The sequence below is a fragment of the Asterias amurensis genome, chromosome 3 (assembly GCF_032118995.1).
Source record: "Asterias amurensis chromosome 3, ASM3211899v1".
Lineage (NCBI taxonomy): Eukaryota > Metazoa > Echinodermata > Asteroidea > Forcipulatida > Asteriidae > Asterias > Asterias amurensis.
Window position 1 is genome coordinate 26758332 of NC_092650.1, and position 15455 is coordinate 26773786.

The 15455-nt window shown below is 38.7% G+C and overlaps 1 protein-coding gene across 1 annotated transcript; it reads left to right on the forward strand.

The window, feature by feature from the left end:
• The first annotated feature begins 42 nt into the window (after positions 1–42).
• LOC139934463 (neurotrypsin-like) lies at positions 43–14989 on the forward strand. The gene is made up of 8 exons (XM_071928707.1): positions 43–682; positions 2020–2355; positions 5029–5379; positions 5650–5839; positions 6931–7100; positions 8225–8386; positions 10295–10603; positions 11494–14989. Exons 1-8 carry the CDS (start codon positions 541–543, stop codon positions 11724–11726), a joined length of 1893 nt encoding a protein of 630 aa, XP_071784808.1. The 5' UTR covers positions 43–540; the 3' UTR covers positions 11727–14989.
• Positions 14990–15455: the final 466 nt, after the last annotated feature.

The window sequence follows — 15455 nt, forward strand, 5'->3', positions numbered from 1 at the left end:
AGCGTGTATTTTACGGGTACTTGTGGGTCATTCGGTGTGATCGCACACACCATGCACAGGGTATACGGCGGGTGGGTTTACAGCTGCGTCTTTTCGGAGCGAATAATGCGACACTGCCTTGAGCAAGGCTAGTATGGACGTCCGGCTGTAAACAAACAGGTAATGAAAACAGCATGTCAAACATGATCGATTTGTCGGCCTGTATGTAATAAATTGTGTCACGAGTGTTAACAAGTGATACTGTGTGACCTTGCAGTTGAATGGTCCTTTCTCTATGGTTGGACTAGCAGAGTTAAATCCTACACTGTTTATGCCAAGTCTAGCCATAAATTATGGCTAGACTTGTGTCTGGTGCTTGGTGGCAGCATAATTAATAATAGAGTAAGGACAGCAGACAAAGATTCAGTGTTCTGCATTCTGCTTTGCAACTGTCAAGAGAACGTGCCACGCCTACTTTCCTCTATTTGTCCATCGTCAAACTTTAAAGGAAGAAGAAGAAGAAACTGCTTTTTATACGTCGTTCAGGAATTCGTCTTCAATATGCAACCAACGGCAACGTTCGGCATCCACCTTTGTAGAGCTAGGACATTCAAGCTGTGTTTGTTGTGGTTAATACTGTCAACATGTGCTACTGCTGTTGATGTAAATACAACAGTTACACCGCAATCGCCTGCTCCAGCTGGTATGTGTTTCTGCTCATAAATATTATAAATAAGTCATAAGTTACATGGCCATGATCGATGGCCAGTAGTGAGTAAACAAAATCATCAAAACAGACTAGCTCGTTCTGGTGATTTTTATTATTATTTATGAACACTTGATTGGTAGGCCCTACTTGTTATAATTTATATCAGAAATTATAGATAAAAACTTATTTTTGTTTTAATTTTATTACATAAAGTCTAGAAATAGAAACTCACGTATCACGGTATTCTCAATCTCATGTTGTGCAAAATAGAAGTATGAGATAAAAGGGGGCTGGTCATCTCACCACCTAGCAAGCTCACCACCAACAAAGTCACCCCCTGCAAAGTCGCCCCCTAACCGGCTCGCCCCGAGTTGTTACAATGTCGCCCCCTGACAATGTCGCCCCCTAGCAAAGTCGCCCCCTGACAATGTCGCCCCCAGCCAATGTCGCCCCCTAGCAAAGTCGCCCCCAGAAAATAGTTAGGATTAGGGTTAGGGTTAGGGTTAGGGTTAGGGTTGGGTTAGGTTTAGGAATAGGGTTAGGGTTAGACCTTCCACAAGCACATTACTTCATACAGAATTTTTTCTGAAAATGTTTTAACTATATTTTTTTACCATAATTATTGTAGCCTTAATTATTTTCCGAACAATATCTGGGGGCGACTTTGCTAGGGGGCGACATTGGCTGGGGGCGACATTGTATGGGGCGACTTTGCTAGGGGGCGACATTGTTTTGGGGCGACATTGCCAGGGGGGCGACTTGGTTTCAACCCGGGTTGAGCCGGGTAGGGGGCGACTTTGCAGGGGGCGACTTTGTTGGTGGCGAGCTTGTCAGGTGGCGAGATGACCAGCCTTCGATAAAAGATATGTAAGCTTGGTTGGTTCTACTTAAAAAAAAGTTGAAACTCACTCAAGGCCAGTAAACTCTGAAACACTAAAAAGGGCGGTGTGTTAAAATTTTTACCTTGACTCATCAGTCTTAAAATATCTGTCAGTTCTAGGTCTAGGATTCCAAAAAGTCTGATGAGATAAATTCTCTTTTATATACTGCTCCCGTGTCGGTCACTCAAATGCACACAACTTACAAATTTTAACTGTGTTGAAATTTTGTTATAAATATTTTAATTCTGGCATGAATGTACAAATCATTGAGAAAAGTATTTTTATGGTGTTTTCTTTCCACAAAAGTTGAGTTTTCCTAATTTGATGAAGTTTTCAGTTGTTGGTTTTACAACTACATACATTTTTGTGTTAAATTAAAAACTGAAGGATGAAATTTGTTCCTCCTGAAAATCAATTAATGTAATTTAAACCTCGACTCATATTCACCAGAATTCTCTATACGCCTTGTCGGAGGTTACAGTGCCAGCAGTGGACGAGTTCAAATCTTCAGCGGGGAAGCATGGGGTAAACTCTGCCTTCCACGCTATACATGGACTCAGAAAGAAGCCATTGTTACCTGCAGGCAGCTCGGCTATCCCACAGCGTTGTCATCCTGGGAGGTATTGGAAGACTACTCAATGGAGGGTGTCGGGACGAGAGATATTTCTTGTATCGGTAACGAAACAAGGCTTACGGAGTGTGATTATGAGCCGTCAAAGAATCATTGGTGTGGCCATGGTTGGCCCAAAATGTATGATGTACTGGTAGTGTGTAAACCTAATGAAGGTGAGAACAGGCCTATGCTTTGTTTCTGAAAGGGCAAGGGCACCAAAGCATTTTCTCCTTGATAATAAAGGGCACCCTGGTGGAAATTATAAGTTTCTACTGGAACATTTCAAGGGCGCCAAGGCAAAAACCAGGGGGAATGGAGGCAAATGCCTTTGTTGCCTGCGTGAAAAGGCCTGTGAGAATTTGCTTGTGATGCTTCAAAGTTTGTAGATAATAACTTTCAGCTATCAACTTCTGACCAATCACAAGCCTGGATTATATGGTGTTATCTTCAGACCAGGGCCCAGTTTCATAGAGCTGCTAAACACAACAATTTGCTAAGCATGAAATTTCTTCCCAGATAAAAACAGGATTACCAGCCAAATTTCCATTTGTTACATAGTGCTTGTTACTGCAGGTATTCAGCTTTTGTTTGCTTATAAATCCTGAAAATCATATGGAAATTTGGTTGGTAAAGCAAATTTGTGTCATTAGCATCTCTATGAAATTTCATCAAGCTTGTAAGCTCAAAACTAGCTCAAGCACAAAAATACTTTTGCTTAGCAAAGATAGGTTTCCAGCCAGAGCACCGTAATAATAATAATAATAATAATAATAATAAGACTTGTAATGCGCACATATCCACCCTGCTGGGTGTTCAAGGCGCAGTAAAACCAAAAACAAAACAAAAACAAAACACAACACAAAGAAAAACAGACACAACAAAATTAGTCATTGAAAACCTGTGACATAAGATAAGTTTTGAGAAGAGACTTGAATTTTGCAGTACAAACACAAGATCGAAGATTAAGTGGTAGAGAGTTCCAGATGCGTGGCGCGGCTACAGAAAAAGACCTGTCACCCCATGAGTGTCGAGACTTGGGTTCAATGAGGAGAAGCATAGAACTTGATCGAAGATTCCTTGATGGAGTGTAAACGTGAAGCAGTTCAGAAATATAGTGGGGAGCCTTGCCATTAAGAGCTTTGTGGACAATGAGCATCAGCTTGAAGATGATTCGTTGAGAGATAGGCAGCCAGTGTAGTTGTTTCAGAATGGGGGTGATAGAACAGGATTTTCTAGACAGTGTCACAATGCGGGCAGCAGTATTTTGGAGCCGTTGAAGTCGGGAAATCTGGTTGTTAGGAAGACTGTAGAGAAGAGCATTGCCGTTGTCAAGACGAGAAGTAACAAATGCGTGAATGACCTTTTCAGTGGCACTTTTGTCCAAGTACTTGCGAATCTTTCCTATATTCCTGATGTGATATGATGATAAACGAACAATGTTGTTGATGTGTGGCTGAAGTGTCATCGATGAATCAAAAATAACCCCTAAGTTCCGAGCTTTCAGCGAGGGAGCTATCCGAGCATCACCGATGGAGATGTATGGCACTGAAACCTTAGTTAACTGTTGACGTGACCCAAATAGAAGGAACTCTGTCTTATCATCATTTAACTTCAGGAAGTTTTGTTGTGTCCAACGTCGAATCTCTTGGATGCATTTCTCAAGTCTTGCAATAGATGCATTGGCGTTTTCTTGAGAAGATTTAAACGTGATGTATAGCTGAGTGTCGTCTGCGTACACATGGTAATTCAGATTAAATTTCAGGATGATGTCACGAATCGGTAAAGTGTATAGCGTAAACCACTGCGGGCCGAGTACCGACCCCTGTGGCACAGAGTAGTTCAAAACAACAGGGTCGGATATCGCGGTGCCAATACATACATGCTGAGTTCTATTGTAGAGATACGATTTGCACCATGCTAGGGCTGTGTCCTCTATGCCAAGGTGATTCTGGAGCCGAGAGAGAAGGATGTTGTGATCGACAGTGTCAAAAGCAGCACTCAAGTCTAGCAGGACTAGTGCTGTTAGGTTACCATTGTCCATTGCAGAGAGAATATCGTTGCTCACACGGACTAGTGCAGCCTCGGTCCCATGGAAAGGCTTGTATGCTGACTGGAACACGTCGGACAGGTTGAAAGTATGAATGTGATCAGAAATACGTGATGAAACTACTCGTTCGATGACTTTTCCAAGATATTTTAAGTTTGCAACCGGTCTGTAGTTTTTGAATATCTCCTTGTCCAGGTTTGGTTTCTTGATGAGCGGCCTGATGTAGGAAACTTTGAGGCTATCGGGGAAACAACCGGAACTGAGGGATTCGTTTACAAGCTTAGTGATGTAGGGTACAAAAATATCGATGTTTTGCTTTATCATGGATGTTGACACTGGATCCAGCTCACAGGATTTTGAAGGAGATTTCATAATAACCCTTTGAATCTCAGCAACAGTCGCAGGCTCAAACACAGATAGTCTACACTCTGGTTGAAGTTGTGGCAATGTCTGCGGCACGTTGTAAGGGACTGATGAAAATGATGAGCGGATGTCTGAAATCTTGGTGACAAAGAATTTCTGGAACTCATTTGCTAAGTCCTGGTCATTGTAAGTGGATGAAAGGACAGTTACCATTACTGTGACAGGTTATTTCTTGCCGCCTAAGCAGACATTTCAGCTTAACAGCTTTTTGAACAATTTTGCCCACTTTCTTCTATGCAATGTTTGAAATCAGGTTATTTCTTGCCGCCTAAGCAGACATTTCAGCTTAACAGCTTTTTGAACAATTTTGCCCACTTTCTTCTATGCAATGTTTGAAATCACTCCTACTTATCATTTACTTTCTGTGCCTATGTAGGTGATTCTGAACCGCCATATCTCCTGGAGTTAATTTTTGGCAAAGACGACACAGAGGGCAGTATTCAACTGAGGCCATTTCAGTCTGACTGGATGGTTTGCAGCGATTCGTTCGACACAAGAGACGCAACAGTTGTTTGTCGCGAATTGGGTTATGAGTACGCGCTCGAGACCTTCACAAACAATCAATTCTATACGGATCTGGACTCGTACTCCTATGGGCTGCGATTCCTGGATTGCGTCGGAAATGAGAAGTACTTGCTAGAGTGCCCTCACATGATACGACCGGCTGAGTTTTGCGACACTGATGTGAGTGGGGTCAAGTGTAGTCTGGAGCCTTCCTCGCTTCCAGGCAAGTACTAATTGCTGGTCGTGTCCAAAACGTTGGCTTCAGCTAAAGCTGCAGCTAGATCGCGAGTTTCTGCCTATTCTTCAACACTGGCAGCGCCATAATCTAGCTGTAGTCGAAGTTGCCGTTTTGGAAACGGCCTTAATAAGTTCCGGGTCCAGATTAGGTTTTTGACAATTGCGTGTGCCTTCAGACGAGAGGACAGAGATTGAAAGCAGAAGCAACCATATAAAAATTTAATGAAATATAAATACGGTTTGTTTTGTTTGACAGGAGAAAAAATCCGCTTGGCTGGTTCTGCTAATCCAGACGAGGGGCATTTACAAACATTTTATAACGGACAATGGTGGAATATCTGCAATGATGGGTTATGGAGTGAGAGGGAAGCTAACGTTACTTGCCGGTCATTGGGTTATGCTACTGGCTGGCCACTGTACACTCTACGCTACACTCAAGAATACAAGTGAGTTATAAGACAAGTGAGTTTTGGTAGAGCTATTGTGTAGGCCTATAATAGCAACAAGCAAAAATCAGGAATGATGTTGAAGTTGCATGTTCAGGCAAGACACGTCTTGCAGGCATGACAATAAGGCTCGACGGTTTAAACGCTGACTATGATATGGACTATCAACCGTAATCAACTGCTACCAGTTGATGTGGTGCCTTGGCAAGGTTCCAAGCAAAACAAAACTCAAATTTTCCACATATTCAGCCGAAACTTTCACATGTAATTTTCACCGTACCTTTCGTTGTAATTGTGCCTTTAAAGGAACTTTACAGAACTGTTTTTTTTTCGCTAACAAAACAGTTGCTTGCAGTGTAAGCACTTTATGTAATCCACCAATATACATGTAAACTGACAGTTTAAAATTGGAAGTTTAAAATTGCTCAGCCGTCTGGGTCCTGAGAAAATGGTGAAAAACTGATTACACATTTTGTATGATATCAAAAATGAATACACTGTTTTTGAGCAATAAACTCCAAGCGGGAAATTAGTTTTATTTATTTCTCATCAAATAAAACATTTTTGCCAGAAGTATTTCACGGGATGTTTTTTAACTATCATATAATTTTTTGTTTACCACTTCTGTAATATTCCTTTAAAGGCAGTGGACACTATTGGTAATTAGTCAAAATAATTATTAGCATAAAACCTTACTTGGTAATGAGTAATGGGGAGAGGTTGGTAGTATTAAACATTGTGAGAAACGGCTCCCTCTGAAGTGGAGTAGTTTTCGAGAAAGAAGTCATTTTTCACGAATTCGATTTCGAGACCTCAAGTTTAGAATTTGAGGTCCCGAAATCAAGCATCTGGAAAGCACACAACTTCGTGGGACAAGGGTGTTTTGTTCTTTCATAGTTATCTCGCAACTCCGACGACCAATCAAGCTCAAATTTTAACAGGTTTGTTATTTTATGCAAACGTTGAGATACAGCAAGTGAGAATACTGGTCTTGACAAAATTACCAATAGTGTCCACTGGCTTTAAATAAGCATTATTTGGACAAAAAACAATCTATGACCCTATCTTTAATATCATGATTAATATTTTAGAGATACAAGCTCCGAGGATGCACTGATAACTGGATTCAGATGTCACGGTACAGAGAGCAACCTTACACAGTGTCTGTTTGACGTCAGTCTAACAACCAAGTGTGGATTCTATGATATCGCTGCTGTTCACTGCTCCTCTACGAGCATCATTAATCCTACTGTGCCATATGGTGAGATAAAGACACAGTCAGTTAGGTATCACTGTTCACTTCTTAAAAGCGTTCTGGGTATTTTTTACTCTATAACTTGAGACTGATGCAAGTTAAGAAAAGTAAAGCCAGGGCCTAATTTCTTAATATTGTTCTCGACCTAGACAAAATTGTTTTAGAATTTACATACAGTGTAGTTTAAATATACTGCTGGAGGTGTAATTAAATTTAAACTCCACTGTACAGGAATTGTTACACAGTTTTATATGCCTTTCTTTCAAAGAAATCGAAGTGCCCTTTGCAAAATAAAAATGGCCTTATACCCCCCTCTAAGATGAAATTCTTGACTTTTTCAATGTTCATCTTAATACGACAAAGACTCATTGTGCAATTCACCACTAGTTGTTTATTTGGTTTAATTTATTGTCCCATCATCAACTTGAGTACCTCTGTCAATACCCGATACACTTGTATTCAACCATTTGTATGCTAGAACCCTCAGCCTAAAAAACACTTCAGTTCATTCTTTCCCTCGTGTTTGGAGCGGTCTGCCAACAAATATCTGCAACTCCCTCACCCTCGATTCATACAATTGTTTTAAAAGATACCTGTGTCAGCACTTCCAGAACCTGTAGAGGTTTTTTTTCCAAATTGTTTTTAATTTATCATTTGTAATTGTTTTTAGGTCAGCTTTTTTATACTCAAATGTGCACTTCCAAATATTCTTGCTTCATGTAAATAGGTTTTTCTTAACATAAACATGTTTATTTTGTTCTTCATATTTATTATTTTCCAAAGTTCATCTTTACTGTATTTAAATGTTTGTTAAAGATTCTATTCCTATTTTAAGATTGGATTGATAGGCTTCCGAGTCACAGTGGTTAGGTTCACTTTTATTAATCCTGGCCATCTTAGAATGGGCTTGTCCTGTCTGTTTTTATAATTGTCTTGGTTGATTGCCAGTGCTCTGTCTCATTCAATCATTGGTTTACAATTGTTCTAGGTGTCATAAGTTTACATGCGTTGTTTCTTATACTGTTATATTTCTTTAGTACGGTAATATTGTATCTTGTACTGTTTGTTGAAATCATGGCCGAATAAATAATAATAATAATAATATTTTCCGTGAACATTTTCTGCTGCAGGAGTTAAAATGCGTCTCGTGAATGGTGAGACTTTGACATCTGGACGTGTTGAGGTCTACCAAGATGCTAAATGGTGGAGCGTCTGTGGCCTATCTGGTTGGGATCGTAACGCTGCTAGGGTGGTCTGTCATCAGCTGGGATTCAACGGTGCTATATTCACAGGTGGGTGGAGCACGTAAAGAAAACTTGTGGGAGTAAAAGTAGTAAAGTCTGTCCAGAGTCTGTAGTATAGTCTGTCCAAAATGGCTACTTAGTCTGGTGTTTGTATTTGGTTTCTTTGGCATTTTGGGACACTGGTCTCTAGCATATTGCTTTAAAGGGAAGGTACACGTTTGGTTATTGTCAAAGACCAGTCTTCTCACTTGGTGTATCCCAACATAAGCATAAAATAACAAGCCTGTGAAAGTTTGAGCTTGTGAAAGTTTGAGGTAATTGAAGTTGCGATAAATTGATGAGAGAAAAAACATCCTTGTTGGACGAATTTGTGTGCTTTCAGATAGGAATAAAAGGCTTCTGGCTAGAAGTCTTTTATTATATGAGTGAGAAAATACCTCTTTCTCAAAATCTATGTTACTTCAGAGGGAGCCGTTTCTCACATTATTTTATACTGTCAACAGCTCTCCAATGCTCGTTACCAAGTCAGTTTTTAAGTTAATACTTTGTGTGAGTAATACCCTATGTGTACCTCCCCTTTAACCCATGGAGGAAACAAACTCAGACACTTGAACTGGTCTCAATGCTCGAATTTGTGCAAGACTTGCACAGTCTATTGATATATAACAGTATTATTTGACAGGACCAAAACAAACTTGTCAAGTTAATTTTTTTTAAACCATCTTTTCCTGTGAAATATTTCTCTCTTCAAGGAACGTTACAGAATTGTGTTTTGCTAACAAAACAGTTGCTGGTAGTGTAAGCACTTTATGTAATTCACCATATACATTTATAAACTGACAAACCTGTAGAAGTTTGAGATCGAACAGCCATCTGGGTTACCAGACAAAAGTGAAAAAAAACGATGACACATTTTGCATTGCATCGGTGGCAAAATAAAAATGAATAAAACGCTCAAATAAACTATAAACATGAAGCAAGTTAGATTATTTATTTCTCATCAAATATGACATTTCAGACAGAAATATTTCAAGGGATGTTTTCAACTATCATCATCATTAGACCGTGTTAGTTTTATGTAAATCTGTGATCTTCACGATTTTTGTTTCATTACCAATTCTGTATCAAGGAAACTGTATCTGAAAACCTTCAAAAGCACAATCAGCTGAATTCATGCCAGTTTCTCCTGACTCACACAGCAGAATAATCCCTAATATTTACATGTTAATTATTTCATGCATTTGATCACGCAAAAACATGTACACTAAACCATCAAGTGAACATTATTTGTTCCTCTGGAAATATTGAAAATTAATTGTACGAAAAGTGATATCACTCCCTTGAAAATTAATTACAACTAGGATGGGTGTTGTTTTATAGGAAAGAGAATATTTATGTTGATAACCTAGATGCATCCATCTGTATCACTGATCATGCGTCAACAGTTATTGAAGAAGTATAATACATTTGGTAATCATCCTAAAAATTAATGGAAATACCAAATAACTTGGTTACAGCAGCTTTCAATAGTAAAAAGCATTTTTAGAATCGTTTCACAGTAATTTTGTTTTTGGAATTTGAGACACATTACTGTCAGGAACGGATCTCAGATTGTGTAATTCACGCTCTTCGTCTGTCTGCTATGTTGTGTGTCAAAACTTGCAGAAAAGGAATGGAATTCATTTATTGGGAAAGTGTCGCTACAAAGTTGCACCTTAAAGACACTATACAATATTGGTAATTGTCAAAGACCAGTCTTCTCACCTGGTGTATCTTTATATGCAAAAAATAACAAACCCTGTAAAAATTTGAGCTCAATTGGTCTTCAAAGTTGCGAGATAAACAATGAAAGAAAAAACACTCGTCACAGTAAGGTTTTATGCTAATATCAATTTTGAGTAATTACCAAATGTGTCCACTGCCTGTAATGTTCTTCTACATTATTGTCTTCTCTAGATACTTACGCTACCGAAATGAAATATGGCAAGGCCAGATCTGATATGGGAATATTATACAGCGCAGTGGAGTGCACTGGGTCGGAACAACGCTTGGATCAATGCAAGGTTTCTATGGAAACCAGTGAGTGTAGCCACGACAACGATGTCAACCTGCATTGTTTCGAAGTTGTTTACAAAGATGAAAACATATACACCACTACCGAACTTGTGAGCCATGAAGGTTCCACTATGGAGATGGGATATACCATTAACACAGGAGGGGTGAATTGGAGCAGTGAAGGACCTGTAAAAACTACAGGAAGGAGTGGTATGAACAAATGAGAAACAGATCTGAAAATAATATTTGTTCAATGAATTTTACACCTATATATCTTTGGATTTGTGCCCTTTGTATAAAGTTCTCAGATGCAAAGTTCAGACCTTATACTCCATCATGAGGCAACAGAAACGGTTGTTGCCATGCCTCTGGTCGTTGCCTCGGTGCCCTTTGCAGTAGAAATTTACATTTCCCTCAATGAGGTGTCCTAAATGTAAAGAAAAACTCCAAACGCCCTTACAACTACGAAATATGCCTGATGAAAGCGCCCTCAAAATTTTTGCAATTAGTCGGACATACAACCGGAATATATCCACCCGGAATATCCACCCGGACACGGTTCTATTGGGCTACGTCGCGCTTCACCCGTACAAACGGGGACAGAAGGTACTTCAAATCATGCCCGTTATCTCCTTTTCTCTTGGGGTTATAGACGATGTGACCTCTGACGTCACACGAAAACCATAACATGATTCGCGCGCATACCGCTGGGCAAAACCTTTGTGTTTTGGCAGCCAGCTGGAAAGTTTACGCAATCTTACTACGACTACGCAACTCAGTGCCCGGCGAAACATGACGTATATAGTGTTTTGTCAACAGAGGGCGGTTTGAATGTAAACATAGGTCACGTCGTCTATTGATTGTAGTGAGTATATTTTACTGTGCCGGTGTGGTAAGCAGGTGAGTCTATCCCCCGTCCCTCCCATGGGCGCATATGGCACTGTATACAAACTTTTTCTGATAGCGCCCTCTTTTTGAATCATCCACCTCCAGCCTAAATTTAAATTTTCCATATGGGGGAAAGTATTTCATGTGGACAGATTTCCGTGAGACACTGGGTCAAATTGTAACATTTTTCCTTTTTGTCTTCATCTCCACAGAGACATCATTTATTCCAGTGAGTTTGATTGTGATCCTTCTGCTGGTCTGTGTTTTGGTTGGTATCATCGTACTAATCATTGTATGGCGGGTCATCAAGGCGAGGAATAGCAGAGCAACATGCACAGCAAGCGCTCCTGGTGTATCGTGGAGTCAAGACGGACAAAAGAATTATCAACCTGTCCCCGGTGAGATCGTAGGTGGAGCTGGGTCACCTGCCCCAGTAGGAGTTTAAGATTTTGGCTTTAAAGGCACCTATGACCGTCTGATAATTGTCAAAGCCGGTATTCTCACTTGGTGTACCCAAACATAACATGCATAAAATAAAAAATCTGTGAAAGCTCTGGGGTTCTATTGGTCATTGAAGTTGCATAACGAAGGAAACATTGGCCGTTATTTGCTTTCAGATGCTTGAGAAAAGCTTCAGGCCGGAAGTCTACTTCAGATTCAAATTTTTCAGTGAGAAAATTACCTCTTTCTCCAAAACCATGTTACTTCAGAGGGAGTCATTTCTTGCAATGTTTTATACTATCAATAGCTCTTCATTGCCCTTTACCAAGTAAGTTTTTATGCTAAATTTTGAGTAATTTTCCTGTGCAGGGAAGGTACACATTTGGTAATTACTCAAAACTCATATTAACTAAAAAAACTGACATGGTAATGAGCATCGGAGAGCTGTTGATAGTATAAAATACTGTGAGAAACGGCTCCCTCTGAAGTAGCATAGACTTTGAGAAAGAGGTAATTTCTCGCCAAAATGATAAAAGACTTCTAGCCAGAAGTCTTTTATTCCTATCTGAAAACACACAAATTCGTCCAACAAGGGTGTGTTTTTCTCATTTTCTCGCAACTTCAATGACCAATTTATCTCAAATTTTCACAGGCTTGTTATTTTATGCTTATGTTTGGATACACCAAGTGAGAAGACTGGTCTTTGACAACTACCAAATGTGTACCTTCCCTTCAAGGGTCTGTATACAATTGGTAATGAATCTGAAAATGAATGGCAATTAAAGACTTCCTTCCTAAGAAGTACAGGTGCTTCAAATTGTATTTTTAACAAACTTGGAAACTCTTTAATGGAGCTAATACCGTAATGATTGTCTCCCACTGCCTCTTGGGCAATGCCTTGGTGCCCCTCGAAATGTTCCTGAAGTAATTAATTACTTGATCACAGAGGTGCTGTTTTACTATAAATCTATATATATATCCTGTCTTGCCCTTTCTCTAAGAAAATTGTAATAAAAAAATTTTTTTTTAATCTATTCGCCTTTACAAGCATTAGGCTTGTTTTTTCTTTAAGAAAATTCTAATAAAATAGGTTTTTTTTTTAATTGTACTTGAAAAGTAAAATTTGTTAATATTCATAATCGAATTTGTTGTGGTGGTGTTCTTTATAGAACAATTGATGCTCTACTTATGTTTAATGTAGTTTTGTTTAGTTGTCGTGCATTGCCAAGTGGACTATTATGTAACTGAAGATAAGTGCTTAGTGGTAACTTCGTTTCAAAATTGTTTGTTAAGTTACCAATCCTGTTCAAAAACATTTTTGTTTAACAAACATTTTTTTTATTTTAGTCTGAAAGCTTTCTGTTCATACTAGAACTATTTTATTCTGTGAAACATGTCACAGTGAAAGAAAGTCATGATCTAGAAAACTGTATCTAAATCTTTACCAACAAATGCAACAGCTGATTTTGGTTGCTTCAACCAAAATTAAGAAAACAAAAGTGTTTATACACCGAAAATTTCACATGTTTTCTCACTAGTCTTTCTGACTCCCGCAATGGATTTAGAACAAATTATCACAGTTTTTTTATTTGGTTTGACATGAACACAGTCTGCAAATATTTGTTCATCTTTACCAATCCTGCATTATACCTTTACACGTACTTAGTGTAACATTTTATCCTTGTGTATTGCCAAGTCGGTTATTATGTAACTGAAATTAAGTTCTAACTTTCTTTTCAAAAAAGACTTGGGAAGATCCAGACTCAGCACTGCCACTTTGCTTGGGCTGTTTTAGTTCATCATTTCCATTAAATTAAGAATTTGCATCTGCCAAACACAAGCAAAAAGTGGGGCGGCCATGGACAGTCTGCCACCCCAGTCAGTGCTCTGCGCATTGGGTAAGAAAAGGGGCAGGGAGACAACAAGAAAGGGAGGGGTACCCTTGTATATCACCTAAAGGTTAAACTTTATGGGTCACAGCATTGTGTGTTATGGTCACATGTATTTTGCATTAATAAGAGATTTTTTATTGGTATTTTCAGTACTTGTGCATAAAACATACAAGCTTGAACACTAGTGTAGATTTTTATTCTTGTGGTTGTTTATAAGCAAGCAAGGAGTTCCAGAGAGATGCACATGGATTTTAAATCTCAGCAAAGAGTGTTCTTTTATTAACACGAGTTTGATCAAGTTTATTCCATTGGCTGGTAACCATCATTTGGCCTAGCTCTTATAGTAGAAAGCTTGACACACTTTGTCAGAAAAGATGGCGAGTGGCAGGAACTATATCTATACATATAAAATTCATCACTGAATTATGGTACTTAAATGTAGTTTTAATAAATAGATGATACCCACCAGTTTTTCAGAATAGCATGTTGAGAAACCAATGCAGTTTTCATTAACATTTGGGCCGCAATTTTTTTAGGCATTTAGACCGTGCAAGTCTCACAAATTCAAAAATTAGGGACCTTTTTCCTTTTTTATCCCTCATACATTCTTCAGGCATTGAATTTCATTCTCGAAGGGGCACAGCAATTTTCCTCTGGTATAAGGGACACTTCTAATGAGGAAAATGTAAATTTGTATTTGAACTTTGCAGAGCACCCATGCAGCAAAACCACGGGGCACCACACCAATTTGCTATGGGTGTTATTTCGATCAAGGAAAACAAACTCGCACTCTTTCATTGGCCAAAAAGTTTGAATATGTGTGCAACTTGCACAGTCTATAAACTACTGCATTGTTAATGTCTTTGTACTTTGATGATACTTATTTGAGAATTATTTCACCTTGCTATATTTGACAGGCAATATGGGTGTGAGCGCACAATCAACACAAGCAATAACCAGTTTCACAGACTGCCTTATAGTTTTTCAGAAACCACCTCACAAAAGTTGAATTCTTTTCTTCTTTTTTTTAAAGTATTTATAAAGCTATTTTCTTGCCTTTTTAACCTAACATATTTTATTATAAGATGTCATTAAAAATGTCAATTATGCCTTAAACCCTCCTACTGTTCGATCATTCAATATAATCCACTGTGATTTTGAATGATAGATTTACCGCATACTACACTGCATCAACCCTCTTTTAAATGTTTTTCTTGCCACTTTGCATGCCAATAATACTGCTACTAATTTTGACAAATATTGTTCAACTTTTAAAAATTTAATTAATCACAATAGTGTTGAGAAGAAAGGGTGACCAGAGATGGTCGATTAAATATTCATCCAGTAAAAGAGAGAATGGAATAAAAAATGAAATGCAAACACTTAATTTCAAAAGTGTGATTTAGCACTTTACGCGAGTGTATTGTTTACTTGGATAGTACTTTTCACAAGTAAATTTACCCCCCCCCCCCTTAATAACACACTGTCATGCCTATTTCAGAACCTTACTTTCCACCTGCCACTTTGAAAACAAATCCTGTGGGATACTTTATGAGAGAAACTTTAACATTTCATGAAAATGATCACAGCAATTTTTTAGATAAATTAATATTTTGGAATATATATGCCTATGCTTTTGGCAAATGGATTCTTCAATGTCTTGAGAGAGAGAGGGGGGAGGGGGTTGCAGGTGCTGGGTTCTTTCATGTATTGACTAAATTAAGGGCGTCATTCATGGGTGAAACAGCTACTAATCTCACTGGATTAACATTCCATGAATGAGTGTGCAGACAATAGAGGCTCGAGATCTTAAAACGTTTGAAGGGGGAATTGATCTAGCG

Excerpts from the sequence above, each read along its gene's own strand:
- LOC139934463 (XM_071928707.1), top strand. The coding sequence starts at position 541 with ATGCAACCAACGGCAACGTTCGGCATCCACCTTTGTAGAGCTAGGACA. Across the intron at positions 5,840-6,930 it reads CGCTACACTCAAGAATACAA|AGATACAAGCTCCGAGGATG; the intron begins GTGAGTTATAAG and ends TTAATATTTTAG. Across the intron at positions 10,604-11,493 it reads AAAAACTACAGGAAGGAGTG|AGACATCATTTATTCCAGTG; the intron begins GTATGAACAAAT and ends TCATCTCCACAG.